This window comes from Hermetia illucens, chromosome 3, assembly GCF_905115235.1.
Source record: "Hermetia illucens chromosome 3, iHerIll2.2.curated.20191125, whole genome shotgun sequence".
In the NCBI taxonomy this organism is placed as follows: Eukaryota; Metazoa; Arthropoda; class Insecta; order Diptera; family Stratiomyidae; genus Hermetia; species Hermetia illucens.
In genome coordinates, this window is record NC_051851.1 from 37,637,123 (window position 1) to 37,664,625 (window position 27,503).

The window sequence follows — 27,503 nt, forward strand, 5'->3', positions numbered from 1 at the left end:
AAAACTCAAAAGAATTGATTGAGAGATTGAGTGCAGTGGGGACTTTGGCGGATAATGAACGACTAGTGTCATTTGACGTCAAAGCTCTATTCCCAAGCACGCCTGTAAGAGAAGCCATAACAAAATTTGAAGAGTGGCTATTACGGTTTGGCTCGACCCCAGAATGGAGGAAAAAGGCCAAACAATATGCGAGGTTGGCTTCCCTCTGCATGAGTGAGAACTATTTCACTTTCAGGGGTAAATATTTCAAAACGACCTCAGGTGTAGCGATGGGCAATCCCCTCTCCCCACTCCTTAGTGAAATTTTCATGGCATCACTAGAGGAAAAAATGGAGGAGGATGGATTATTGCCAAATAAATGGTTCAGGTACGTGGACGACATTTTGGCAGTGATCCCAGACACAAATATCCAAAATATGCTGGAAAAAATCAACACGCTGCACCCGAAAATAACATTCAGCCATGAGATTGAAGCAAATAATCAATTGGCTTTCCTAGATTTGACAATCAAACGTCAAAATGGACAAGTTACCTTTTCTATTTTCAGGAAACCGACCAGCACTCAACGCACCATCCCGGCTACTTCGTTCCACAGCTACCAACACAAAATGGCTGCGTATGGCACCATGATCCACCGCCTCTTAACAATTCCGCTCACTGAGGAAGACTACCTGAGCGAAAAACTCTATATTTTGGACACGGCTATGAAGAACGGGTACCCCAGCTCCACCATAGAAACAATGATTAAGAAACACACCCGAAGGTTAGAACGTAGTAATCTTACTACACTCTATAGCCAACAATCAACCTCAACTGCTCAGAAAAGATCAAGTGTCACCTTCTCAAACTTGTCCAAACACATACAAAGGACATTGAAAAGGTTTGACATACAGCTGGTAGGATCAAGCCGTATCTACCAGCTAAAAACCCAGCTGGCGGGGGAAAAAGATCCAAAAACGGTGGAAGAGATGAGCGGCATCTATAAAATCGCCTGCTCGGATTGCCCGAAGGTATATATCGGGCAGACAAAAAGATTGGCAACCACTAGATTTAGGGAGCACATGAAGGAGGCAGAGCTGGCTGTAAAGCACTCCCGAAAACCCACTAAATCTATGGTGGCAAAACATATGGTCGAATGCGGCCATAAAGTAAGCGCTGATGACTTGAAAGTCCTAAAGCAAGTAAGAAAGACTAACCAACTGGATGCTTACGAAAGCTGGTTCATCAACAAACAACCGGTTGACACTAGGTTGAACTCAGATTTGGGTAACTGCTATTCCCCATTGTTTAGAAAACTCTTAAAGTAAAATAATCTCGTCTTGTTTTAGGATTGATGAATTAGCTATTAGGAAGTGAATTAAATATTCTTTTTCAGGACCTAGATATAAGTTTTAAGATACATTAGCTATTAGGTAGTTAAATTAAATATTTATTTTCTTTTTCAGGACCTAGATATAAGTTTTTAGTCGTAATTATAATATCATAGTATAGAGTAGTATAAATAGAACATAATGTCTATAGATGAGCAAACTTGTTTGCACTGATGAAGGGAACAAGTGGTTCCCGAAATATCGGTATTTGCAAGAATAAATACCCACACCAACGAAAAAGAAACAACAAGTTTTATTATTTCAATTAATTAATCGTTGGAAACACCGCATAATTTCACTCTGATCATTTTTTATTCTACCATCAAATTGATTATCATAGAACATTAAACGCTTTTATCGTCTTTGTTGTTTTTATACTATAACATATCACAGTAAACAATTAAGTTGACCACACTTTTTCGTACACTAACATGAAATTATATTATTGCATATACGCAATTAACTACCTAGGCCTTATGTCTTTTTTCGTAATTATGTCAAATCACTAATACATTTTCACTTCAATATCATTTACCTTATACTAACATTTGTGTAAAATAATACTTTATGCTTGCAAACTCTTTGACGTACATTTTCAACTAATTTGGTTTTTTTATTAAAATTTAAGTATAAACGTATTTTGGAAGCCAGCGAGATCTAGCGTCAATACGAGCTAAAGCGACAGGATGAGTTTGAAATATTCGGAGCCTACCCTCAGCATGGGCTCCGCCATGATTGATAAGCAAGAAAACCAACAACATTTATGAATACAATGTATCTCCCATCGCAGACATTTACCGATTTTATGAAACTAAATCTTGTATTAGATTATCTTCTAAACATTGAATCTATTTTTTCTATTCATTTTGAGTAGTCACGTCCAAACACTTGTTTATCGTTGGTGATAATTTAATTTACTCAGTCAGACTCGTATTTACACCACGAAATGAAACGGAGAAAAATCTCTCTCAATGTATATAGAAAAACCCTAAATGCTAAAACCGTTCGCTTAAAAAATGAGATACTCGTTAAAACATTACAGATACGTGATCCATTGACTGTTTCTCTAAATAGAATTTAAGTTTTAATATAAAAAATGCACAGTAAACAAATGAACATTAAAATCGTTTCTACAATGGGGTTCATGTCAAAGAGTTGAAATCATTTCTAACTAAATTTTTCCATCATGATCGTCAACCAAAACCACAGTTACCGCACTTCCTGTAGATGGACTACGATACTCCTTCGATAGGGAAGCTATACGATTGAATACACGCTCATAATCGGAAGCCTGAGGTATTTCTGGTAAATTTAATGTTGGCTTCGTTGCAACTGAGTTGGATGTCAATGAGTCCAACTCATGGGTCTCGGAATTTATGAGATCTCCCACCGCTGAACTGGATGGGGTCAGCAGTTGTTCAGATACTACTGTGTTGTTTTTTCTGAAATTTGTAAGCGAACTCTTAGCTCTGTCGATAACACAAGAACCAAAAAATTAAGTAATGAAATAGAGTTCAATAAAATATTTGTTATTACCTCTCCCTAAAATCCGTTCCATTCAACTTCTTTTTGCGCTGCTTGCCAATCTTCGGATAACTGAATTGCATGAAACCATATTGTGGCCCAATTACATTGAGCAGGCTCATCAAAAACAGAGTTGCGTAGATCCAACTAAGTGATATAACGATCACCAGAAAGATTCCAATTTGGATATATGGCAGAATAGTAGAAAACATCATAAAAGCTCCAGCTGCTCCAGTTGTTATTGCTGCCATCGCTGACGGCCCGAGCATACGCGACATAGCAAAAATTGTTGCCGATTCTCTACTACCACTAGAGGATAATCGGTAATGTACGCTATAGTGAAGACTGAAATCGACCACTAATCCTATCGCTGTGCTAATGGATATACTTTCTAAAATATTCAGTTTCCATCCAAGTAGAATTAATATTGCAATTGTTGTAAAAATACTAAAAGTCATTGTGATGACAGCGTAGAAGCTGACCAATACGTTTAACGTTACAAACAGCAGAACACCAAGAGATATTGACATCGATATTAATATAGACACCACCGTTCCCTTCGAAAGCGTATCTTGCAAGTCAAAGAATGTCAGCTCACTTGTAAACCACCCATTTTGCATTCCTACGGGTGCAGATTTCATCTCATTGCTAAACCACTTTTCGACCTCAGAAACGAACGTCTCCACATCAGAATAAACTAGAGTATACGGAACGTTACTTTCATATTCTACAATTAGTGCCTTCATTTCCGGAGACAATGTCATGTTTAATTTAAAATCGGGTCGCCTAAATTTCGGACCCGCAACGCCTGGAGTGAAAAACTCACGTGGTGTTGCATATAATGTCGTCAAGCTTAATATCAGACACTTTTCAAAAATTTCTGGTTCAAATGGAAACTTTGAGGTTTTACAACATGGTGAGCGATCTACTTCCTCCATAGGATCAAAGCATCTGAAATTGAATAGAAACACGAAAATCAGTTATAGCTGCCTTCAATCATTTTCAATTAGGAAGCGCGAAAAATATTCAATTACTTACTCGCGATTCATCCAAGATACAAAGTTCTCTATAAAACAATTTGGCATTAAAATTCCAAATGAATACTGATAAAATTGTTGTTCTTTTATCTTCTTGCAAAATTCAAGTAGCCACTTTTGAGATTCTTTCGAAGACATGTTAAAATTATTGTCAAAGTACAATTCTCCACGCGAAAATGGATCCAAATAGTTCCCATTATCGATCGGTTTCACGCCCCAAACGAATCGCAATGGCAAATTGTAATTATCTACAGACTGAAAAGGAATTAATTGAAAATAAAGATGGTCCAATGAGAATAAATTTAAATACTCGTAATTACCGTTATTGATTTTTCAAACCAGAATTTATCCCTGAATTTCATATCGTATAGTTCAAATGGATGTTTCGAGTCGAATAGTTGGAAATCTGGTGTGTCAGGAAGTTGTATACTTGGCCAATATAAAACTATAACCATACTGACTATCCCTAACGAACCTGTAAAAGTTAACGGCGTTGACCAATTGAAATGAAGCTAAGAGTTACGAAATAAACAGTCACAACTCACCTAGCAAAGCTATCCACAATACTGATAATTTAACTACTGCATTTATAATGAAGTCTTCTGCAAGTTTTCCTAATCGGGTAATTGACTTGTGTAATTTCTGTGATACTTTTGCAGACATGCAACTTTCCAATGAAAATGGTATCCTTTCCATAATTGATACTGATGCTGGGGTCCACGTTACCATAAGTAAATAATTCGCTATTATAGTAGTTCCAGCGAATATTCTGAAATTCACCAAAAAGAGCGCATCTCAAGTACATGTCTGAATTGTTCCTAAGCAATTGCCAAAAGCTCCTAATTCGCTACATATTGGGTTGGGGAAAAAGAAATGTCGTATTTTGGCAATAGATGGCGACACTTAAACATATTTTGTTTTGTACTTATCGCATCGGGTCATACTATACGGCGATTTGAAGACGACAATCTGCGCTACAAGTGTCTCTTTGACAGTGCTGTGATCGTACGTTTCAGTCTCAAGTTATAGCGCGTCAAAAATGTAGTCCACCAAGCAGGAAATTCGTCATATTTTACGTTTTTGCTACCTGAGAGGTAAAAATGCAACGAAAGCGGCCGAAAAAATTTGTGAAGTTTATGGGCCCGATACTGTAACGATTCGCACAGCACAGTGTTGGTTCGATCGATTTCGTTCTGGTGCAGTGGATGTCGAAGATACATCCCGTACTGGTAGACCAATCGTCGTAGAAACCGATAAAATCGTCGAAATCATCCAAGTAGACCGGCATGTGAGCATTCGCTCTATTGGCCAGGAACTGGGTACCATAAAACCGTTTGAAACCGTTTGATTGGGGGGATTGATTGAATAATAATGAAGTCGCATTCTAAATGGCAATAAGTTTTTGAACAAAACGGCGCATATTTGATTTAAATCGGATAATTCTAAGTATGTTTAATAAAGCGTCAAATTTCCATCACAAATAGGACATTTCTTTTTCCCCAACCCAATATAATTATATATCAAACTGTATCGAATTAGCTGGCGCTGTTACTGAATCGACCGCCGCCAGCAAAAACAACGCGTCAGAGATATACAAATTGTTCAACGCCTTCGATATTTTCCAGATTTTCAGACATGGCTGACAACCTTATCTGCACCAGAAATAAAGGCGTTTTTATGGGAACCCAGTACTGATCGACATTTTCAGAGCGTTCAACATTTGCATCGCTTGAGTAGCAAAAAAGACTTCCCACTGCTCGACTCTAATAATCCCTTTCAAGACCGATGTTACCGCCTCTTTGTTGCGCACATTCAGAAAACAACTATTAAATCTTCCGTTAATCGCGACATGGTCAATCTGAATAGCTATTCGTTGTTAGTCGAACCCCAACTGAATTTGCGGTAGGCTTTGAGACTCTCTGCTTGAAGCATATGCCGCCGACGACAATGCGGCGGAAGTTGTAGAAATCTACAAGGCTTTCACCGTTGTTATGATCACCAAGATCATGCCCCTCTATCACATGTTTGAGGAAAGTCCTACCACAAGGTCAGTTGGGCTTCGAGTGACCGCCTACGAACATCTAACCATCGGCCATATCGCGATGAGTAGTAGATTTAGGAGTTGTCTTCCGAGTATACGCAATGTTTGCGTGTCGTTACTACATCTGCTCATAGGTCCGGCTGTCGCCCAGCAGTGGAAAAACTTACTTGCTATGCATTTGACACAAACTTTAAACAACCCGCGCGAGAATATTAATGAGCAATGAGCCATCACCAAAAATGTCTTTTGCGACGCGCTAGTGTTTCATTACCGTAGAAAGTAAGGAGAAGTTCAACGTAGGGTGTGCGATGATAAAAGGAATTCCACCATTGCGTGATGCTCCTTGGGAAACATTAACGGTAAACTTCTAATCTGCAATGATGAGCAGCTACGGAGGTGGAGAGAGCACTTCCCCATGACCTTGAAAGTATAACATCATAACATGATAAGCCACCGTAACACGCGGATACGAACTGCTTCTTCAAACGAAAGCGAAATTTTCATTGCCATCAACGAACTCAAACAAAGTAAAGCTGCAAGCCTTTACCGAGCAAAATTAATCCATAGTTTGTAGCGTAGTTTCTGCAGATTTAAACCTGAAATCTTTCCAGTGAATGAAAGAAGGGGATAGTCATTAAGGTTCCGAAGAAAGGCAAACGACGAAACATCTCGAAAGCTTGATCGAAAATGTTATGTACTGCAACGAGGTCCGCTAGAGTTGCATCTTGTCATTGATGCTTTTTCTTCTAATTATCGTTGACGTTTTTCATACTGCCTAGCTGGCGTTCAATGGACTACATCACCTTTCCTCAAACACCTCAACTACGCTGATGATACCTGTTCGCTCTCTCACCGAGTCATGGACTTCGGCCAAATGCCCATTGAAACACCAACCAAGTTTCTCAGTCTGACTGATCATCGTACTTTCCCTATTTACACCCCAAAGATGTTGATCAATTTGGGTATCAAGAGAGGGTTGTTTCAGCTGACGGCGGTTTCAAATTTGATGTTACCCGACGCATTGGCAGCCTTCGTTATTTTGTGCAAAATTTGGAAATGCAACTATTTGAACCACATGGAAAGTGACCACCAGTGTTACTCAAACACGTGGAGCATTCATCAAGTCATCCGCAACCACATAAGTAAACATGCCTGAATTAATCCAAGAGAAGGAGAAAAGCAAAAAAAGCAAGATATTTTCATACACAAAAAATAGGGAATCGTATATGCATTTTCTATTGCTTTGCTCGGCATTGTCAATAATCCCATAGTTCAAAGTCGATGAACACAAACCTGAAATAATTTTTCTACGCCAAAGCCAGCCAAAAGAACAACGTAATCGTAACACTGATCGATATTTGGCGATATTGGCGTCGGTTAGGCTTTTGACAACCGCCACCGCAAATTGTACTACAGAGAACGGCAATGTTTGGCGATGTTAATATCACATCTACACGGATTCCATCCTTCGGATCAAAGAAAACAGTGAGCACCACTTTGACGGCTGATCTCACCTGGCGAGCTTTCTCTGGTCTTAGTAATTTTTTTGACTTCCACTGGGACGACTGCACCATCGTTTGTTGTTCTCTACTCCCACCCCAAATTTCATGTCAATCGGTCTTCACTGGAAGATTTGGGAGTTTGAAGGCTTCAGTGACAACTATAACCCAAATTGTCTGCAGATATTGATTTGGCACCATCATAAGATATTCCGACTTGTACAGCAATTTTCCACAGTGTAGACGGTAATCTCCTTCAGTCATGTCACGGATCACAAGAATATTCATCTAACTGGTGCTTGTCCATTGTCTCCTTTTGCACTAGATCTTTGCCATCGGAAAATCTATTATCCCAGTTGTAGAGTTCGTAGGCCCTTGAAACCGTTTTTCAACGAAATTTGTAGTTAATCGCGGCAAAATATTGACAAGTTTCACGATCTGAGTGTAATTGTGCGGTGTTTTCAACGATTAATTATTTGAAATAATAAAAAACTTGTTTCTTTTTCGTTGGTGTAGATATTTATTCTTGCAAATACCGATATTTCAGGAACCACTTGTTCCCTTCATCAGTGCTAACAAGTCAAGTCCAATTGTCAAGGACAGTGTCAGTGGTTTAAAAAATTCTGCGCTGGAAATTTTGTTATTAAAAATGCTCCTCGAGCAAAACAGCCCACCGTAATTGATAACAACAAAATTATGGCAGGGATCAAATCAAACTCACGTTATAGGACGCAAAACATTGTAGAAACCTTAAAGGTTAGTCAAAAAGTGCTCACTTGCACCTAGAAAAGTTGCAATATGTAAACAAGCTCGATATTTGAATTCCTCATAAACCCAAAGATGTTCATTTGATTTCACGTATCTGCGATATTCAGAAACACGTGGAGTTCATCACAATCGTAAAGGAGCTGTGTTCCATCACGACAATACAAAAGAACATGGCAAGAATTATTAGAGTTTGAAAGAGATGTGCTGTCCCAACCAACATACTCACAAGACTCAGCGTCAGATTTACACTTTTGCTCTGTCCAAAACTATTTAAATGGAGTAAATTTAGATGAAGTGGCCAATAAAAATAGTTGCTTATACGAACGGTGATTTATAGAGCTCACTGAAAGATGGCAAAACGTCATGGAACAAAAGGGAAAATATATCATCAGGATTCTCTTCTGAAAGCTTTCAAGTGATTTTTTTTCAATGTCCGGAATAAAGGAATATTGATATTAAAAAGAGACGCCCATGCAATGGATGAAACCTTCCCTTGCCTAACGCAGAAATAAGTATTTTCAATCTTCAAATAATATTATGGTTCACATCTTGCTCTATAAAGAAGTTTTTTTATAAATGCATTTATGTATTAATTTGATGAAAACCAAACTTGTAAGACAGATTTACTCAAAAAACACTTACCCATAGCATTTAATCGCCGTTATTTGCGTCATATAAGATGCATAAAATGCGGCCGCCGTTGTCAATGATGAAACTAACATCGATACAGCTGCATGTTTCAATGTTGTAGCCATCAAACTATTCAAAGTCTCCCTGTGCGTTGAATCAGAATATGAAGTTGACGGGGATGATAATGTTGGGCCTCCTCCTGAGTTTCGTATTCTCTCCTCAGTGGTGCATCGCCATATTTTTATGAAGATGAATGCTTCATCGGCTCCTATGCCTAAGCGAATAAAATGTAAATTTGCGGATATTACCAGTATTCTATTCTAGTGTAATATGTGTACATACCAACTATAACTACTGCAGCCAATACGTTCATAAACGGGAAAAACGGTATCTCGAAGACGAGCATATATACAAAATATGCGATACCAAGTGAAAACAGTATGAGCAATAGAGTCATAAACGTTACGAATAATGATGATGTGTATATCCATATAGAAAACATTACAAATGTTGCTCCGAGCAGTAAGAGCCAAAAGTCAACTTTCAAGCATTCATCGAATAATACATTCTTAAGGCCCATATCTATTGCTACTATTTCTACATAATCATTCGCAAGAGTCCTGTAAGAGAAAATGACATATTATATTAACTTTTTACATCAAATTATTCTTTCATTGTGGAGTTTGGCTAAACTGTTCTCCAAAACCATTAGTTTTTCACTTTTAAGTATAATTCTGTCTTGAATAGTTAACACTTGAAACTTAAATTTTATTCATGAAAAATTCATATAAGTGTAAACTCATTATCATCATCATCATTAACGGCGCAACAACCGGTATCCGGTCTAGGCCTGCCTAAATAAGGAACTCCAGACATCCCGGTTTTGCGCCGAGGTCCACCAATTCGATACCCTAAAAGTCTGGCGTCCTGGCCTACGCCATCGCTCCATCTTAGGTAGGGTCTGCCTCGTCTACCATAGATATTGCCCTTATAGACTTTCCGGGCTATATCATCCTCATCCATACGGGTTAGGTGACCCGCCCACCGCAACCTGTTGAGCCGGATTTTATTCACAATCAGACAGTCGTCATATCGCTCACAGATTTCGTCATTATGTAGACTACGGAATTGTCCATCCTCATGTTGGGGACCAAAAATTCTTCGGAGGATTCTTCTCTCTTGGCGCTGGCGTTGCCATCATGCACTTCGTCTTGCCTTCATTAATGTGTAGCCCAAGATCTCGCGCCGCCTGCTCAATCTGGATGAAAGTATACTGTACATCTCGGGTTGTTCTTCTCGTGATGTCGATATCGTCAGCGTAGGCCAATAGTTGGGTGGACTTGAAGAGGATGGTGCCTCACGCATTTACATCGGCATCGCCAACCACTTTCTCCAGGGCCAGGTTGAAGAGGGCGCATGATGCCCGCGTTCTTTGAGAATGCAACATTACTCGGTATGCAGCATTCTTCCGTTCCGTTGCGCAAATTTAAAGTATGGTCTAACAAATCAACAACTTAAAGCTTCTGGCATTAAGGGCATCCGAATTTAAAGAGAAAATTTGAATTTCGAGCTAACTCGGTTTCCGGGTAGGAATCTGATTCCAGAAATCTAACCCAGATTGATGAGTATTACAATAGTAAGGTTGTTAATGTTGTGTACATAAAAGGTAAGCACAGACCGACCAAAAACAGGTTAGCAACACATTGACGGGGCGATGTTTAAGGGATTAGAGTGTCAGCCTCCCATGGCTGTGTTCGTCTTGTGTTTATCTCGCTACTGTGAGCAGAGTTGGACAAAATCATAATCATGATTACGATTATGATCGCGATTATAATTAAAAATAAGCCTCATTTTGTGATTACACGATTGTAATAGTAATCACGGGCCATGATTATGATTGCAATCATGTAATCATGAAATCGTAATCACCGTAATCATAATCATGGAATCATATGGAATCACTGTAGTTACCATTAGGATGGATGTTGTTTGTGCTCTGCGCAAGTGCTAAGTGGTTTGCAAATGTTTTAATTAACAATTTAGTGGATTAGATACGATGGGCGGAGTAAGTAACAATTGGTTTAGTTAGTTATGCAAATTGAAATTGGAAATGTTTTTAAGGTTTTGTGTTGATATAAGTTAAAGCCGTTTTAAAAACAACTGAATTTCTGTTTTTCTTGGGGGGGGGGGGGGGGGGGGGGGGCTACAGGAAGGAGGCGAAAGCAAGGTGTAAAATTTTTTCACACAATACGGTCATGCGGATAGCACTTTTTGAAGCTGATTTTATTTCTGACATTGGGTGAAACAAAGGAGAGATCTATACATTGCATTGCTAATTGCTATTGATACTAAAAATGTGTTTTACCCGACCTTTCTCCCTAAGGCACAAATTCAGGTAACATCTTTAGTCCAAGCAAAATGTGTAGATCCGTATGACTCAGATAAAACCTTTAAGATCTTATAAAAATGACTTAATTATTATTCTGAACATGTGTGTGTGTACCGATCGAACATCAATAAGTCCGGATAGCTCAAATGATTAGAGCCATGCGCTGTCGTAGTGGAAGGTCGCGGTTCAAATTGCACTGGTAGCAGAGGAATTTGTTATCGTGACTGGATGTTGACTCAGCTGCAAATGAGTACCTGAGTTAAAGCACGGTAATAACCTCAGGCGAGTGCAATGCTGACCACATTGCCTCCTGCAGTGTACTATAGTGTACCGTTACGGTATTCAATGAACACTTACAGGCCCTGATCCAATATGGATTGTTGCGCCAACGATTATTTCCAAGGGTGCCAAGAATTTATGCTCGGATAATTATGATTACAATCACGTAATCATCATTACGATTTTGCCCAACTCTAGCTGTGAGCTTATCACTTGCACAGCGTTATGTGTGACGACAGTGAAACTGAAGCACAATCTGACTGTGTGGATGCCCTATATTCCACAAAAGAGTGAATAGTAAGTGAACTAGGCGTTCCGAGCAACTCAATGCAGCCCAGAAATTATAGTGATCTAATGAAAGATTTCTATACCAAATTAGATATTGATAATAGCCTACTCGGACATAAGATAGAGCAGACTCGACAACCGAACCATAATAGCAAACGTAATTTTTTGGCAATCCCCGTTGGCAAACTTTTAAGAGGTTATCATCGTACAACAAACGTCAGGCCTTCATAACATTTCAAATTATTACTTCAGTGCTTTCTCATTTCTAACAGTCCTTACAACAATCCCTATGAGTTATTCTACACAGCTCGTTTCGCAAAATAGAACGCGATGCTCCAGTGCTCAGTTTATGATTTGCAATATCCCTTCATCGTAGAACTCCAACGCTGAACCGGTTACGTTGCCTGCTAATTGCGGAATGGAGATAGTGGGGCGCCTTAGGAGCAAACACTACTTTACCAACATACAGACAGTTTATAGGATTCTGTTGGATGTTCCGGTGACTAATTCGGGGATTTGCGTTCAAGAACTTGCCAGCTTCCTTTAAACATGCATTAAACTGACAAACACAATGACTCCACAAAGCATCGCAGCTCAGCAGAGGATTTGCTCTTCATCATTATACTATCCTATCCGATACAGAAATCAACTATCGACAAACCAAACACTTTGCAAATTTCAAATTTAGTGACAACTCTCTAGAATTTTAATCAATAACTTCTCATTTATAGTAAACTTTGTTAATCTCGTCATTATATAATTATTCATGAATCAACAGCCTAAATAAATCTAAAGTTCTCACTAAATTATGAATCCAATTAGCCCCCAGTGTCGCAGGTTATACACAACCGTCTATGGGATAGACTACATCACGCATCCGTCGTCGAAGTCAATCAAAGCAAAAACAGCTGTCTCCGAGGATCCTCTGATAATTGATGGGAATTGTGCTAACAATTTGAATATAAACAATAAGCCGCTGCCCAAGGTTTTATCAGATCATCCTACAATCAAGCCAGCGAATGAAGAATATTTCTCGTTCATCGATCGCATAGAAAAGCGAAGTCCCGTTTTGTATAACCGATTTTTCAAAGACGCTAAAATCGACAAGGAATATATTGAGAAAGAAATCAACGACATTAACAAGACGGAATACCAGTACAAGTATTCACCGAACGAATTTCTTCCTTTGAGTGGCTACGTTCGATTGTTAAGGAGGAATTTAAGGAAACCTCGCGATTGGAAATTCCACGATACAACTTATAGGAATTCGTACAGCCACATACTGGAATGCGGTGATTTGAGGGAAGTTATAAAATCGTCAGATTTTCGCATTCCTACGCGTTGTTCTGTAGCTGATGAATTAAACAGAATTTATAAGACAGGAAGGAGTGTTTACCAGACATCGTATTCTGGGGGGAAAGCAGAGCCGGTAGCATGTAAAGTTTAAACATAATTTATCTGTTAAAGTTAAAGTGCGAGAGAGATTACTGAATGTATTTATTATTTATTTTTCCCGTTTTCGATTTTTATTCCTCACGCAACAAAGCGACAATTCTTAAAAGAATTACCACTTTGCACGAATGCAAGAGCAATAAACATCTTAAACGCACTAGAAGAAGCAAACTTAGCAATTACTGTTGAAGTTAACTACTTTCTTTTTGTACACAACTTTCGTTTGGTGGCTTTTTATGAAAATAAAAGAAAATGCTTTTAGTCTTAAACAATTATTATTAAGAATCGCTAAAGCCAGTCCACCCAACTACTGGTCTATGTTGATGATGCTGACATTATGGGGAGAACAACCCGTGGTGTGCAGTCTGCCTCCATCCCGATCAAACGGGCAGCAACTGGCGTGAGATCTTGGGCTGCACATTAATGAAGATAAGACGAAGTACAAGGTGGCCACGTTGGATAAAAATAGGAGACTGCAACGTTGAGACCGTTGATAATTTCTCCTATCTAGGGTCGAAAATCACAACCGGTAACAGCTACGATGATGAAATCCGCACACGGTTATTGATAGCAAACAAAGCCAATTTCAGCTTATAATAACTATTAACTTTACAAAATAATGATCTTCCCAGTCTCCATGTATTCCTTCGAGACTTGGGTTCTTAGCATAAAAATACATAAAATCCACAGAAGAATTTTTGACCCCCTACATGATGGACGATTCCATAGCCTATAAAAATACAAAGTTTATAAACGATACCATGATCGTTTAGTTGTTCATTAGGTTGCGGTGAGCGGGTCATTTAATCCGTATGGGTGAGGCTGATCCAGCCGGAAAAGTCTACAAAGGCAATATCTATGGTAGAAAAAGAAGATGAGGCAGACTCTGCCTCAGTCAGGACGCCAGACTGCTTTTAGGGATATCGAATTGGTGGATCTCGGTGCTCCGAATGTCTGTAATATCTTTTAGGGCAGGCCTAGACTGGATGGAATATCTTTTAGAGCAGGCATAGACTAGATACCAGTTATTCTCCCGTTGATGATGATGGCATGGTAAAACTAAATAACAAAATAATAGAATCTTTTCGGACTGGCGGTCCCTTCCACTAGAGCACTCAATAAATCAAGTGTTACTCTTCGTGATAGTGTAGATAGCATGTCCCCGAGTGGAAATTATTGAAGTTTGTCATAATCAGTTTATCTTCCATAGTCAAAAACAAAATAGGAGATTATTCGAAGTGGACTTTCTATATATAGTATGAAATTCTCAGGACTGTTTATTATTATATTCCTCCTTGATCAAATTCGGAGAGTACTCTAGACTTCTAAATTGGTGACCTCGAAGAACTCGCCCGATCGATTGGAAACAAGCTGGATCGATAGCTCGCGCCGTGAAGTGGCGAAAAGTACAAGCGAATTTCTGTGACTCCTGCATTTCTGGCGTATTTTCCAGGCTTCGCCACCCAAAAGGCCAAATTCCAAAGAAGAGTAAAAAATCAATTTTCAACGAATTTAAGTATGCCGATGAATTTTATGATAGGAATTTTCCGAGGAAAATTCACCCATAAATAACTGAAGTTTTGAAGAAAGGTGCAGTTCTCACGCCTATATACAATCAACAAGCTGCATCGCACTGTCGAGTTCGGTTAAGCAAATCCCAACAGCCGCTTAAATTCCACCCGACTGCACAAGTACATCACCGTTGTCATCAACAAGTTACAGTCTGCGCATGCATAGTCGCCCGGGAAGCAGCCGCAACAACCGCAGGAGCAGCGTCTACAATAGTCTTCATCTCAACAGCCACCAACAACAACAACTTATATTATTAAATAGGTTAAGTCTTTATTCTTTTTGTAATTTTTTGTTAACATAAATAATCATTATAGAACCGCCGCAACAGACGACGACGATATTCTTTTTTAAAAAATTTTCATCGTTGAAGTTCCGCTCTCTTGACGAGTTTTTATTTATTTTGGTCTTCGCTTCGCATCCGCTCCGAAGTGCGTCCGTGGTTTCTCTTTTCTCTTTCGTACGGGCATTTGGGGATGCGGTCTGCCGTTGTCAAATTAGAGTCTACTAAAATTCTTTACAGTTGCGTCCTCGACTCAAATCGCGACGTTTTGTCATGTCGCTAGGCAACAAAGACGCGGCAGGCCCATCAGACCCTCAGGTGACCGCCCTAGCTGTGCGCGTCCCTCCCCTTTTGCGAAGGAACTCGGAGCTGTGGTTCGTCCATTTGGAGGCGCAATTCTAGATGTCCGGAATCACAGCGGACGCGACAAAATTCAACTACGCCATTGTGGGCCTAGATGTGGATTCCATCCTCCTGGTGGCGGACATCGTAAAGTCGGCCTCCTACAGCTTATTAAAAACCGAGCTGATCAAGCGCCTGTCGGTAAGTGAGTCAGCTAAGCTGGATCACTTACTGGCAGGTTGGACGTTGGGCGATCGAACTCCCAGCCAATTGCTTCGCGAAATGAGGCAATTGGGTGGGAGCAAGATCGACGACGACCTGGTGAAGTCGCTCTGGCTGGGACGACTTTCGGAGAGCACCGAAGCAGTCCTCGCGTGCGTGTCCGGTTCTTTGGAGGCGCTGGCAGCCACCATAGCGGCAGTCCAGCAGCCTCCAGATGAATTAGGCGAGCTGAAGCGTGAGATGGCCGCCCTTGTGGCCAGAATGGCAGAGATGAGGGCGACGCTGGATGATCAGCGTTCGGGCGGCAGGTCGCGAGTTCGCTCGCGGTCTACTGCTCGAAAAGGACGATCGGGTAGCAGGTCATCAAGACAACCTACGGACCCAAGCATTTGTTGGTACCATCGTAGATTCGGCGAAAAAGCTACCAGATGTACGCTCCCGTGTAAATTCGCGCCTGATCCTGGCGGATGTCAGCTTCCCCATTTTAGGCGCATACTTCTTGTGTCACTATGGGTTGCTGGTAGACTTGCAGAGCAGGTCCCTTATAGACTCCACAACCAACTTTAATTTGTCAGGCAGAATCTCATCTCACCCCAACTACAATCTTTCCGTACTTTTGGAGGACATTACTGACTCTCGTTTTTGGCCACTCCTCTAAAAATTCAGGCAGATTACTACCGAACGTAGTCTCTCTAAAGCAGTGAAGCACAATGTGCAGCACCACATTAACACTACTGGTTCCCCTATCTTTTCAAAGGTGCGTCCCCTACCCCCCAAGAAGCTGGCTACGAAAAGAATTTGAACAGCTTATGCAACAGGGTATCTGCTGACCTTCAGGCAGCTGTTGGTCTTCCCCACTGCATATGGTCCCTAAGCCAAACGGCGAATGGCGCCCCTGTGGGAATTACCGATATCCTCTCGCAAACTGCCGCATCTTTTCGACCTTGGATTTAATCAAGGCGTATCACCAAATCCCTGTAGCTCCAGAAGACATTCCAAAGACGGTAATATGCAAACCCTTTGGATTCTTCGAATTAACACGGATGACTTTCGGATTGTACAATACGGCGCAAACCTTTCAAAGGTTCATTCACTCGGACCTCTGAAACCTCGACTTCTGTTTCGTGTATTTGGATGACGTTTTGGTCGCTTCTTCCTCAGAATCTGAGTACTTAGCCCATCTCGATTGCATTTTCCTAAACCTTGATAAATGCAAGTTTCTTTAGACACAGGTGAGATTCCTCGGCCATTTTATTTCCCCTGACGGAATACAGCCCGACCCAGACAAGGTGCAAGCGATCTCAAGCTTCCGCCGTCCGAAAACTGCGAAGGATTTGCAGAGGTTCTTGGGCATGCTAAACTTCTATCATCGTTTCCTGCCCAAGGCCGCCCAACACCAGTCCGTTTTGAACGCGTACTTGTCTGACCCTAAAACAAAGGACACACGAGAGATTGTGTGGTCTGAAAAGGCTGTCCGCGCGTTTCACAAGTCCCGCCAACAACTGGCTCATGCAATACTCTTGGTATTTTCTCGAGAAAACGCAGCCCCAGCCATTTTTGTTGATGCCTCTGACATCGCAGTAGGTGCTGCTCTTCACCAAAAGGAATAAAGTCTGGCAGCCGTTGAGCTTCTTCTCTAAACAGTTAAACCCCGCTCAACGGAACTACAGCACCTACCATCGAGAACTGCTCACCGCGTACTTGAGTTACCCATCTTCGGTTAGAACCTCTCTCTCTGCTACGAAGACTCGGAAAAGGGACCCCGGCCGTACATTCCGGCCACCTTTCGCAAGGAAGTGTTCCACGCGGTTCACGACTTAGCACATCCAGGCATCAGGACGACAAATCGGCTAGTCACCGAAAAATACTTCTGGCCCTCCATGAATACGGACGTCAACTTCGAGAGTGCATCGCATGCCAGTAGTGTAAGGTCACCCTATCTGCATTAATAGGCAGAGCATCGAAAGCCTGGATCAATCTGTATATCTAGAAAACGTAGTTTCTGCCGACAATTGTATTGCAGGCAATGCCATGCAGTAGAATCGACTGCAGTGCATTTCAGATAACCACGAGCGATGGCGCATAGGTACGATTGACGCGCTATACCCCAATAAGGAGTGAAAGGAAACCATATTCGTTACGTTGAGCACCAAGTTAAAATAACGCCTTTTGGTTTCTTAAATTGGACGAATTTGTTCAAGTTATCGTCTTCATTGAGGTTCCAATAGGAATTCTTTCGAACCCGGTAACATTTTACAATTTTAATAAATTTACATCCTGTTGATGATACCTGGGTATTAATGATTAATATCACTATTGAACTAATCTGAGGATTATAACAAATCTCCTAACTTAATATCATATAGAACGAAACCACCCTCGCATAATGAAAATGTTCAATGAATTTAGACTTTGTAACAAAAAACTTGGAAACGACTTTGAACTAAGTTCTTCTTCTACAACCAATACTAAATCTATAAAAATAGCAAAAGTTTCATTGGTAATCAGCTGCGTACTTGCTCGGTTTAGATATAGTCTCGCTTATTATTTTAGAAAATAATCGCTTATGCGATTATAATTATAAATATAAAAAATATAAAATAATGATTTCACTTACTTCTTTTCAAATTCTCGAAAGAGAGGGAGAACTGATTGACTTCTCGCGATAGGTAAAAACAGCATTGCGTTACTCAGATAAATACTTGTGGCCTGAAAATAAATCCTCAATCAATTCAATCCTTATTTTATGCATAATTAGAACTAGTAAACTCCAAAACTTACATTTAATTTTATAAAATTCATATCAGCTAAATAATGGAAGATATTATAGATGGCATCGTGCCGAGTACATTCAACAGGTGCAAAACATCTATATTTTTCACAGTCATTACTTAATTTCATATTTATATAGTAAACGTGACAACTTAACAGTAAATTTTGTACACTAGAAACGTCGTCTTTCTGTAAAAAAGAAAAGAAGAAAATGAGCAACAACAAATTTGTCAGGAAAATAAAGTATTTGAAACTTACGTCAATTTCCAAACATGACGACTTATTAGAAAGAAGAGCAATATAATTTGGCAATGACCATGGACGACAACAACTGTTCGACTGTTTCTCACAAAATTCGTCATAAAGATTGATTTTTTGCATTTCTAATTCTAAATTACACATTCCTAACAAATAGTCGATATCAAACAGCGATGATTTAGAGTCATTTTTATTCAACTCAGATCTTTGAATGACCATATGTGAGTATTCTTTCACTGAAAAAAGGGGGAGAAAAAAGAAATAGAAAAGGTTAATAAAAGCTTAAAATGGCACAGCCAGAATAGTAAGAAATGCAATCTTTGAAAAAAAACATACATTCCGAAATAAAAGGAACTTCTTCTACGCCGCACTAAATCACCATGAATAACTAAGGCAACAACAATAAGAGATGATGATGTCTAACATCAGCATCTAGATCAGCATCAAATCTTAGTTTAGGTATAGGTTTTCGTATACATTGTTCCTTGTACTTCGGAAACCAAGTGATTGCTTTAATCAGTGTCGCCTGAATTGAAATAATCGACTAGGGCGATATATACCACATTGGTGAACGCCAGTGTCCCAGAAATACAATATTTGAAACTTCAAATACAATAAAAACTTTTAGCCAATATCTATTCATTTTTTTTTAATTTAAGAAGCAACTAAGAAATCCAAACCACGAATGTAAATCTTTTCCAACCTATGGTATTTGCAGTTCACAAGCTCCAGCCAAAACTTTGTGAACTGGTCCACTCTTTGGTTCAATCCTGGTCTTGTTGCCGGTTTCATTTGAACCGTTCCCTTGGAAGTTGCACGTCTCCTAATGCATATTGGCAACCTTTTCAAACCTTTATTCTTTATTATGAAGATCTCCAAAAATTATGTCTGGCGGTTTTCAGTGGCACGGGAATGTGGTATCAAGTTTTTCATCATTTCATCAGGACAGCCCTTTTCTAATCTTTTAACACTCAAAGGCTCAATTGATTTTGACAATTATGTACTGAACTGTACTTTAATTACTCAGCTATCCTGACACATGAGGGATAAGGATCGAATATCTGGATGGTTGTTCGATTTTGGTTACCTTTTTTGCTGCCTAATTTTATTACTGTTCCTAAGAAAAATGCGGGCAAAATTAGACTAAAAATGATTACCAATTTCGTTTTCATACTCTGCCACGTCGAGATCTATCTTGATTAAAATTGACAAAACGATTACAAAACCCCAAAGTCAAGGAAGAGTCGATTCAAGAGGATCACTTTTTTTAGAAACGCTATCACTAAAGGTTGTGCAATTGATTGCTCTTGTTCATAAGCGAATCTTCATCATTTTTGGAAAAGCATGTTAACATTGACTAGATGGAAAGATAAGAATTATGAATGTACCTGTATGCTTTCATATGTGCCTTGTGATTCGTTAACCAATCCCGGTTTACTTTAAATTATAAACAGTGCCAACGCTTAAACAATAATCATGCCGTGTCTAGCAATGAATCTATTAATATCATTTAATCTATTCAAACTCTGCCTTCCTACCTTAGGATTTTTTGCCGGCATATCATCAACCCAGACAACCAGCGCCGTGAATTCAATAATTGGCCACTGGAAATGTTCATCACCCATTTTTGGCTCGGCGACTATGTAATCAAGCAAAATTGCCATTATTGGAACAATATTACAATGCCCAAATGTTCAACAAATCATCAATGCATGCACAAGGATTGACAGTTTGATACGATGCATGATCTGGCAAAAGCATCGAACCTTATTTCTTTCGAAATGAGGATCTCTCGATTATTTTCTTTAGAGTTACGCCAAGTCCTGAATTCAATTCCGTGATTCCAGCTCCCACTTTTTCAGATACGAGCTAAGGATCAACAACGCAGGTCCCGAATTCCCAGAACCTGCAGCCTCAAAAAATCGACAAAAAAGACAATGAACAGCAGTAGCGGTGTTCCGCAGCAGCAAGCGAACCACTTCCACTAGCCAGTTGCTTCCCAACATATCAAATCTACAAGCTGCATGTCAACTCGAATTCGGTTAAGCCAATGCCAACAGCTGCTAAATTTCCACCCAACTGCACAAGTACATCACCATTGCCATCAATAAAATCACAGTCTGCGCAAGCACAGGCGCCCGGTAGCCGCAACAACCACAGACCCAGCATGCAGAACACCTTATTTGGTTGCGCAGTTTTCCAAGTTGTTGATCTTCAGCAGATGATGGCAACCATCGCAGCTACCGTGTCCAAACTAGTGGCAACGGAAGTAGCTTTGCGTTTAAGTGGTAGGTCCCGAACTCGTTCGCAGTCCGCCATACGAAATGGGTGGGCACCTCAACCTGAAATTTGCTGGTACTATCGCATCTTTGCCAACAAAGCAGAGAAATGTATCAGCCCGTGCATGTTCACGGCTTCAAAAAACTGAACTCGTTGGTAGCTCCGGCAGCGCCTACCCAGGACGCCGCCTAACAATATTCGATCCATTGAGTAAGCGCCATTACCTGATCGACACAGGCGCAGAAGTCTCAGTTCTCCCGGTATTGCGAAGTCACAAACTGATTCCGCACCAATTCAAATTAGCGGCGGAAAATTCTTCAACCACATACACTTTCGGCTATAGGCAAGTATACATAAATCTGGTGCTTCGACGAACGTTCTCTTGGCGTTTCGTTATAACGAATATCAGTAGTCCCATATTAGACGCAGACTTTCTAGACCACATTGGATTGCTAGGGGATCTGCAGAATAAATCTCTTATAGATCCCGTAACTTCGATCAGGTCCCCAGGTAAACTTGCCACCGGCTCTACTGTCAGTCTTTCGATCATTTTTAAAGAAGTAGCTGACCCTCGCATTCGCGCGCTTCTTCAAAAATACAATAGCATAACTACCAAAAATAGCCTCTCGCAGACAGCTAAGCACGATGTGCAGCACCATATCTGCACTACTGGCTCCCCTATCTGCTCGAAGATGCGAACATTACTACTCCCAAAAGCTCGCTGTTGCTAAGAAAGAATTCGATACACTTTTAAAGCAGGGTATTTACAGACCATTAAACAGCTGCTGGTATTCTTCACTATATATAGTCCCAAAGTCCAACGGCGAATGGAGACCATGTGGCGATTACAGACCTCAGAATGCTCAGACCATTCCAGACCGCTATCCCATACCACTCATCCACGATTTTACGTAAAACCTCGCTAACTACCGTGTTTTCACGATCTTCAACTTAGCCAAGGCGTACCATCAAATCCCAGTGGGTCCAGAAGACAGTCCGAAAACGGCAGTAGGCACACCCTTCCGACTCTTCGAGTTCCCACCAGCACCAAGACCAGCACAATAATAATATTCATTGTCAGACGATTCAAACTACAAAGCAGCCACCACCAGCATCGTTCACGTTACGTGTACCGTCATTCAAGAGTCAAGTGAGTACTTAGGAACCCTGGGAAAAAGCCCGAAATATATCGTTTGATATAGATGCACCAATAGAGGCGACAAGCAACCTCTATATATTGACCCAGAACCGGCGGTTACGATTTAAGGTAAAAATTCAACAGAAGCGAATCGGATTCTTGTTTGTACAGGGTTATTAAAAGCAACCCTGCGTGAAACAAAGCCTTATTAAAATCGATTCAGCATTTCTCTCTCTCTGTCAGTCTCTCCATAACATCCAATTTCCTCGAAAAAGGCTGCTCCGATTGTCGCGAAATTTTCTGAGAAGGTGTGGTGTGTGAATCCATTTACATATAGCCAGTGGCGACATTTTGTGTTCAGTTTGAGAGGGGCTCCCCATCCATGGGAAAGGGTAATATGGATATGTTGGGTATCAAATGAAAGAACTCGATTAGTCCTAGAACTCAAAATGTGTGCTCCAAAAAGTGAAGGAAATTGCGTTCTTAGAACCTATTGGAGTGTTGTTATGGTGAAATATTATGGACTTGGTACTAGTCTCATAAACTGAACGCAGGTTTTAGAAGTTCATAGTGGATCACATCCTTTCGATCCCACCTAATACAGAATATCTCCTGGACACAACGGATATTCGGATTTGGCGTTGATGTTCCTCTTCGGCCGAACTTTACATACGACCTTTGGCATTTCCAATTCTCATACTGACTCCACTTTTGAAAGTGCAAATTGAAACCACCTATAACCATCCACCTATAAGGGGAAATGAATGGGGCAATAACCAAATGTAATATAGGTCCTGGAGGTGAAGCACCCATCTTTACAACCATCTGAGGAACGTTATTGTTAGTATGGCCACAAACATACTCCGACCCAGTCGGAAAAAAGTCGGAATGACTAGATCGATGATGAATGTAATTCAGCGATGGAACGGAGGAATGCTGCATACCAAGCAATATTGCACTCTCAAAGAACGCAGGGACGCAAAGATGAATAACGATCTCTGTCGCGCACAGGAGTGACTTATCAAACAGAAAGTACAGGGGGCAACCGCACCACGTGTAGAAGTTTTACCAGCAAGTCACCATGATGAAGTTATACACCTCGATTCTCATCCTGCGGGACAAAGAGGGAAATCCAATTTCCGTCCGCTTGGGTAAATGGCAACGATGGGTTGAATATTGTGATTAACTGCTCAACAATAAGAACATCGGCGAATTGGAGCTTGGTCCAACTAAGGACGACCGTCAAATACTGCCACCACCAAGCATGTAGAAAACAGTTCGTGCATTCGAACTAGTTGAAGGTCTGGAACAGAGAATCAATACTGACGTGTGGCAACGATTCATTAGCTATCCCATAGATAAAGAGCGGAATGTCACGCAGTGCAGTTACTGAGTACCACCGATTAGATATTCTCCGCTACCTTGTTAGAACGGATGGCTCCATTTCAGCCAAATCAGGCCCAGGTCGGATTTTCACTTAGTTACACCGAACGAGGCGCTGTTGGAATCTGGCCATCAGTTGCACCATCTCTTCATCGACATCAAGACCGACTATGATAGCATTCGATATCCCGACTAAACTTATAATGCTGACTAGGATGATCCTGATCAGTGTGCGATGCCAGATAAAAGCAACAGCATCATTCTCGAGACGTCCCACCGTGCACAATGATCTAAAGCAAGAGGATGCCCTATGATACATTCGTTTTTAATCTGGCTTTGGAAAAGAGATCACAATACTGAGATATTGCCAGGAGCGCCATCTTCTTCAAGTCCACACAACTGCTGGCTTATACTGACGTTCCAGACAGGCCGCTGTTAGTTTATAAGCAATGGGAATTCATTCTAGGCTCTTTCGCCATCGATAAGACTCCGAGAAAAAGGCACTTTTTGTTGTTTTGATATAATGAAAGTCGATAAAAGTGTAAACCAATCGTCAGATTCTGAAGAAGACTTCACCCGTTCACACCGATATATACCATTTGTAAGATTATATCTGAATATTTTTGTTTCATTTCATTACGTTAAAATACAGTGGCCAACATTATGCTGATGAAGAAATTGGCAGAATTGCAAAAGTAAATTACCAACCTTCATGTATCGGAATGTATGCGGCCAAAACGGTAAGAACGATACTTCTCGAGATTCGGTGCGGTACCGGAACTCAAAGATATTCATGATCGCCCCTACTGGCAGCGGCAATAAGAGGCATCAGCTCCTCACGCTCATCGATCAGTTTCCTGGTTTCCGCAATGAGCCAGATCTTATGGCGCCCTTTTCAAACGCCGTCGACCACTTGAAAACAGCACTTTGGCTACCCTGTCAGACAGATAATTTTCCCACTGCCGAACATCGGTTCACAAAAACGGGCCGTGTTTCACTTAGAGGGTCAAGTACTCAATCCCCGGCCGTAGATGAGAACCCAATATGCAAGCAAAGGCAAGCAACTATCAAGTGATGATCTTGCTTGAGGCCAGAGAGGTTAGCGCACACCTCAAAAACAACTCTTTACTCTACTGCTGATCGTAATGTGCGACCAACGACGAGGCGGTGAAAACTCCAGAAAATCACAATCCTTTCGCAATTGTCATTAAGACTTCTAAGACCGTGGGTCCCCATCACCTGTCTGAGCATTTGGATTTGGTTGTTTTTAATTATGTCAACTCAATTCAATTTCTTAATAAGTTCGCATTCATATAATTCCGTTGCGAATTAATTTTACTCCTATTTTAACGCTACACTCTGGGCACTCTTGATCCTGGATTAATTTAAATGAAGTCGAGGTTATGGCAGAAGTGCATACAATTCAATTCAAAACTGCCCTAAATGTTAACCCTTTACGCTGCTCTATTCATTTCAACCCACACCAAACACCAAAACAACCCCATAAAGCTACTTACTTGGTTCACCGCAGAAAAATCCAGCAGTGCCTCCCACGTTCACAATTTCCTGAATGGGTGGATTCGAGTTCCTCAAACTCATCCACTTCGTATTCGAAGACTCGATCATTTCCCGATTGTCGTCCTCATCAATTCCGTACGTGTGCCTGCCAAACTCAAAAGTATCATTTGCATCGAGATTTCTGGAGGGACCCTCGCTTTTCGTGTCGTTCCTAGCGTAATCCTTCAACTCTTTCATTTTCTCCTTAAATTTCTTTTTGTTCGTTTTCTGTGTTTTCTTTTTCTTGTGTTTTTTGTTCTTGTGCTCATGATGTTGCGCATTGTAGTAATCCTGTTCCAGGAAAATATCGTTGGGATCGGCAACGAGTTTCCCGCCCACCTTGGTCTCTTCTAGAAGATTACGCCAGGCGGTGAGTCGTTGCGAGATTGCAGTCCCGCGAGCCTCGAACCCCTGCAAGCCAACAGGATTTTGATTAAATTGGAAACGAATGCCAAATCAAGCAACTTACCGCCGTCGCATCGCTGAAATCTGGTAGCTTTTTGGTGGTGAACGACACTGTTATGCACGCCAATGAAAACACACCGATCCCAAGGACCATCAGGAATGGTCGACGTGCCAGAAATTTGTAATACCAACGCATGACGACCCTCGCACATTTGGAATGGATATGAGATGAGTGGAAAATTGTGCAGAATGAGCTTTCGCATTAAGGACTGATTTGACTCTCGCACGCTCTACGGACTCATGCAATTTTCACCTGCGTTTAATCGAACAGAATTGAGTAACCTAACAACCTTGTACTTGGTGGGCATTCCTCTTGGCACATTGCCCGCACGAAGGCCGAACACTGTCCCCGCAACGCAGCGAGTCTAGGATAGCATTTTGAGGATGAAACGCGGCCAAAATCGATCCAGCAGTGGAAAATGCTTAAAACAACACGGAAAAACTAATCGCATACGGTGAGATTAATTTATAAACAAACTTGACAAATCCCATGTCAAAGCCTTGGTGGAACTACGGGAGCTGGAGCAATGATTGACAGCGCGCCCTTCAACGGAGGTTCGAGCACAGGATATAAGACACCCTCGACGTTTGACACTCATATGGAGCAGAATATTCGGAGTAAAAGTGTTGACAGAGTTCAACGGGCCACCTGATAAGTGATTTGAAATGTCAACATTTGCTACCATGGAACGTAACGGATTAAATTCATTCATTTCAGTTAAGTCGATATAATCTACACATCAAATCTCATTCACGACAATGAGTAACTGAAGAGGTAGAAAGAGCACTTCACCACGGTTCTTAACCGTATCACACCCGATTAGGTTCCTCCTAGTAGAAGAGAAATCCTTTCGACCACCAATGCACTCAAACGGAGTTAAATCGCTGGGCTTAACGGTCTTCTGTAAAGTTATCCCGTATCGCTGCACCTTTCCCAGAGAATAGAAGAATGAAGGTGATTATCGTCGAGATCCCAAAAAAGAGGCCCGTGACAATAGGAGGGATATCTGCATGCTCCCTGCCGTCGCAAAGAGAATCACTAAAATAACCCTGGAACGCATTAAAGGCCTTGTCGAAAGCTTGACCGAGAGAGAGAAGGCTGGTTTCCGTTCCCAATCCTGCCGCATAAACTACATCAAGGCTCTACATATCATTTTGGAATAGTTCGCGGAGTTTAGATTTTCGCTGCACCAGCTTTCCGTCGATTTTAAGAAAGCTTTCGATAGCGTAAACATAGAGTATTTCTGGAGTGCTCTACCCAGAAGGGGCACTCCGCAGAAACTAATAGCTATTACCAGAGCCACAAATGATAACGCAAAATGTTACGTGCATCACTGAGGTAAAATTTCAGAGCATTTTGAGACCAAAAGCGGAGTCCGCCAAGGTCGCATCCTGCCATCAATGTTATTTCTTCATGTTATCGGTGACGTTCTTCATGCTGCCTTTTCCGGCAGACGTGGACGAATTGAATGAACGATGACATCCTTCCTCAAACACCTCGACTACACTGGTGACACCTGTTTACTGTCTCACCAGATCATGGACGTTGGTCAAATGGCTCTGGATGTGGAAAGAGAAGTAAATAGAGTTGGACTGAAGATAAACATCAACAAAACCAAGGTTCTCAGTCTGACGGATCGTCGCACTCTCTCTCTCTACATTAATGGGTAGACCATCGAAGACGTCGATCAGTTTGTATATCTTGGAAGCGATGTTTCTGTTGACGGTGGTATCGAACTGGTTGTTATCTGACGTATTAACAGCGCTAAATCCGCTTTCGCTATCCTGACTAAAATCTGGAAATGTAGTTGTCTCAACACCAAAATCAAGTTGCGATTGTTCTGTGCTAGTGTTCCTTCTGTGTTGTTACTCCCACCACATGGAAAGTGAACCCCAGTGTTACTCAAAAGCTCCAAGCTTTCAATAACACCTGCCTGCGTCGTATAATCAGAGTAGC

General features: G+C 41.0%; 1 protein-coding gene across 2 annotated transcripts; it reads right to left on the minus strand.

Moving 5' to 3' along the window:
* Positions 1-1,679: 1,679 nt before the first annotated feature.
* Positions 1,680-26,093, minus strand: LOC119651773 (protein dispatched). 2 transcript variants are annotated; one of them, XM_038055527.1, is made up of 12 exons: positions 25,551-26,093; positions 25,042-25,492; positions 18,724-18,959; positions 18,475-18,654; positions 18,311-18,402; positions 9,212-9,489; positions 8,882-9,143; positions 4,477-4,700; positions 4,252-4,406; positions 3,933-4,186; positions 2,907-3,845; positions 1,680-2,839 (listed from the first exon to the last, which is right to left on the minus strand). In XM_038055527.1, exons 1-12 carry the CDS (start codon positions 25,680-25,682, stop codon positions 2,542-2,544), a joined length of 3,501 nt encoding a protein of 1,166 aa, XP_037911455.1. In that variant the 5' UTR covers positions 25,683-26,093; the 3' UTR covers positions 1,680-2,541. The 2 variants fall into 2 exon arrangements, with proteins under 2 accessions (XP_037911455.1, XP_037911456.1); XM_038055528.1 differs by having other exon boundaries at positions 1,680-2,812; positions 25,551-26,092.
* Between the last annotated feature and the right edge of the window lie 1,410 nt (positions 26,094-27,503).

Coding starts and splice junctions, on each gene's coding strand:
- LOC119651773 (XM_038055527.1), bottom strand. CDS start 25,682: ATGCGTTGGTATTACAAATTTCTGGCACGTCGACCATTCCTGATGGTC. Junction 25,493..25,550: donor ATTTCAGCGATGCGACGGCG/GTAAGTTGCTTG, acceptor GTTGGCTTGCAG/GGGTTCGAGGCTCGCGGGAC. Junction 2,840..2,906: donor GGAACGGATTTTAGGGAGAG/GTAATAACAAAT, acceptor TGTTATCGACAG/AGCTAAGAGTTCGCTTACAA.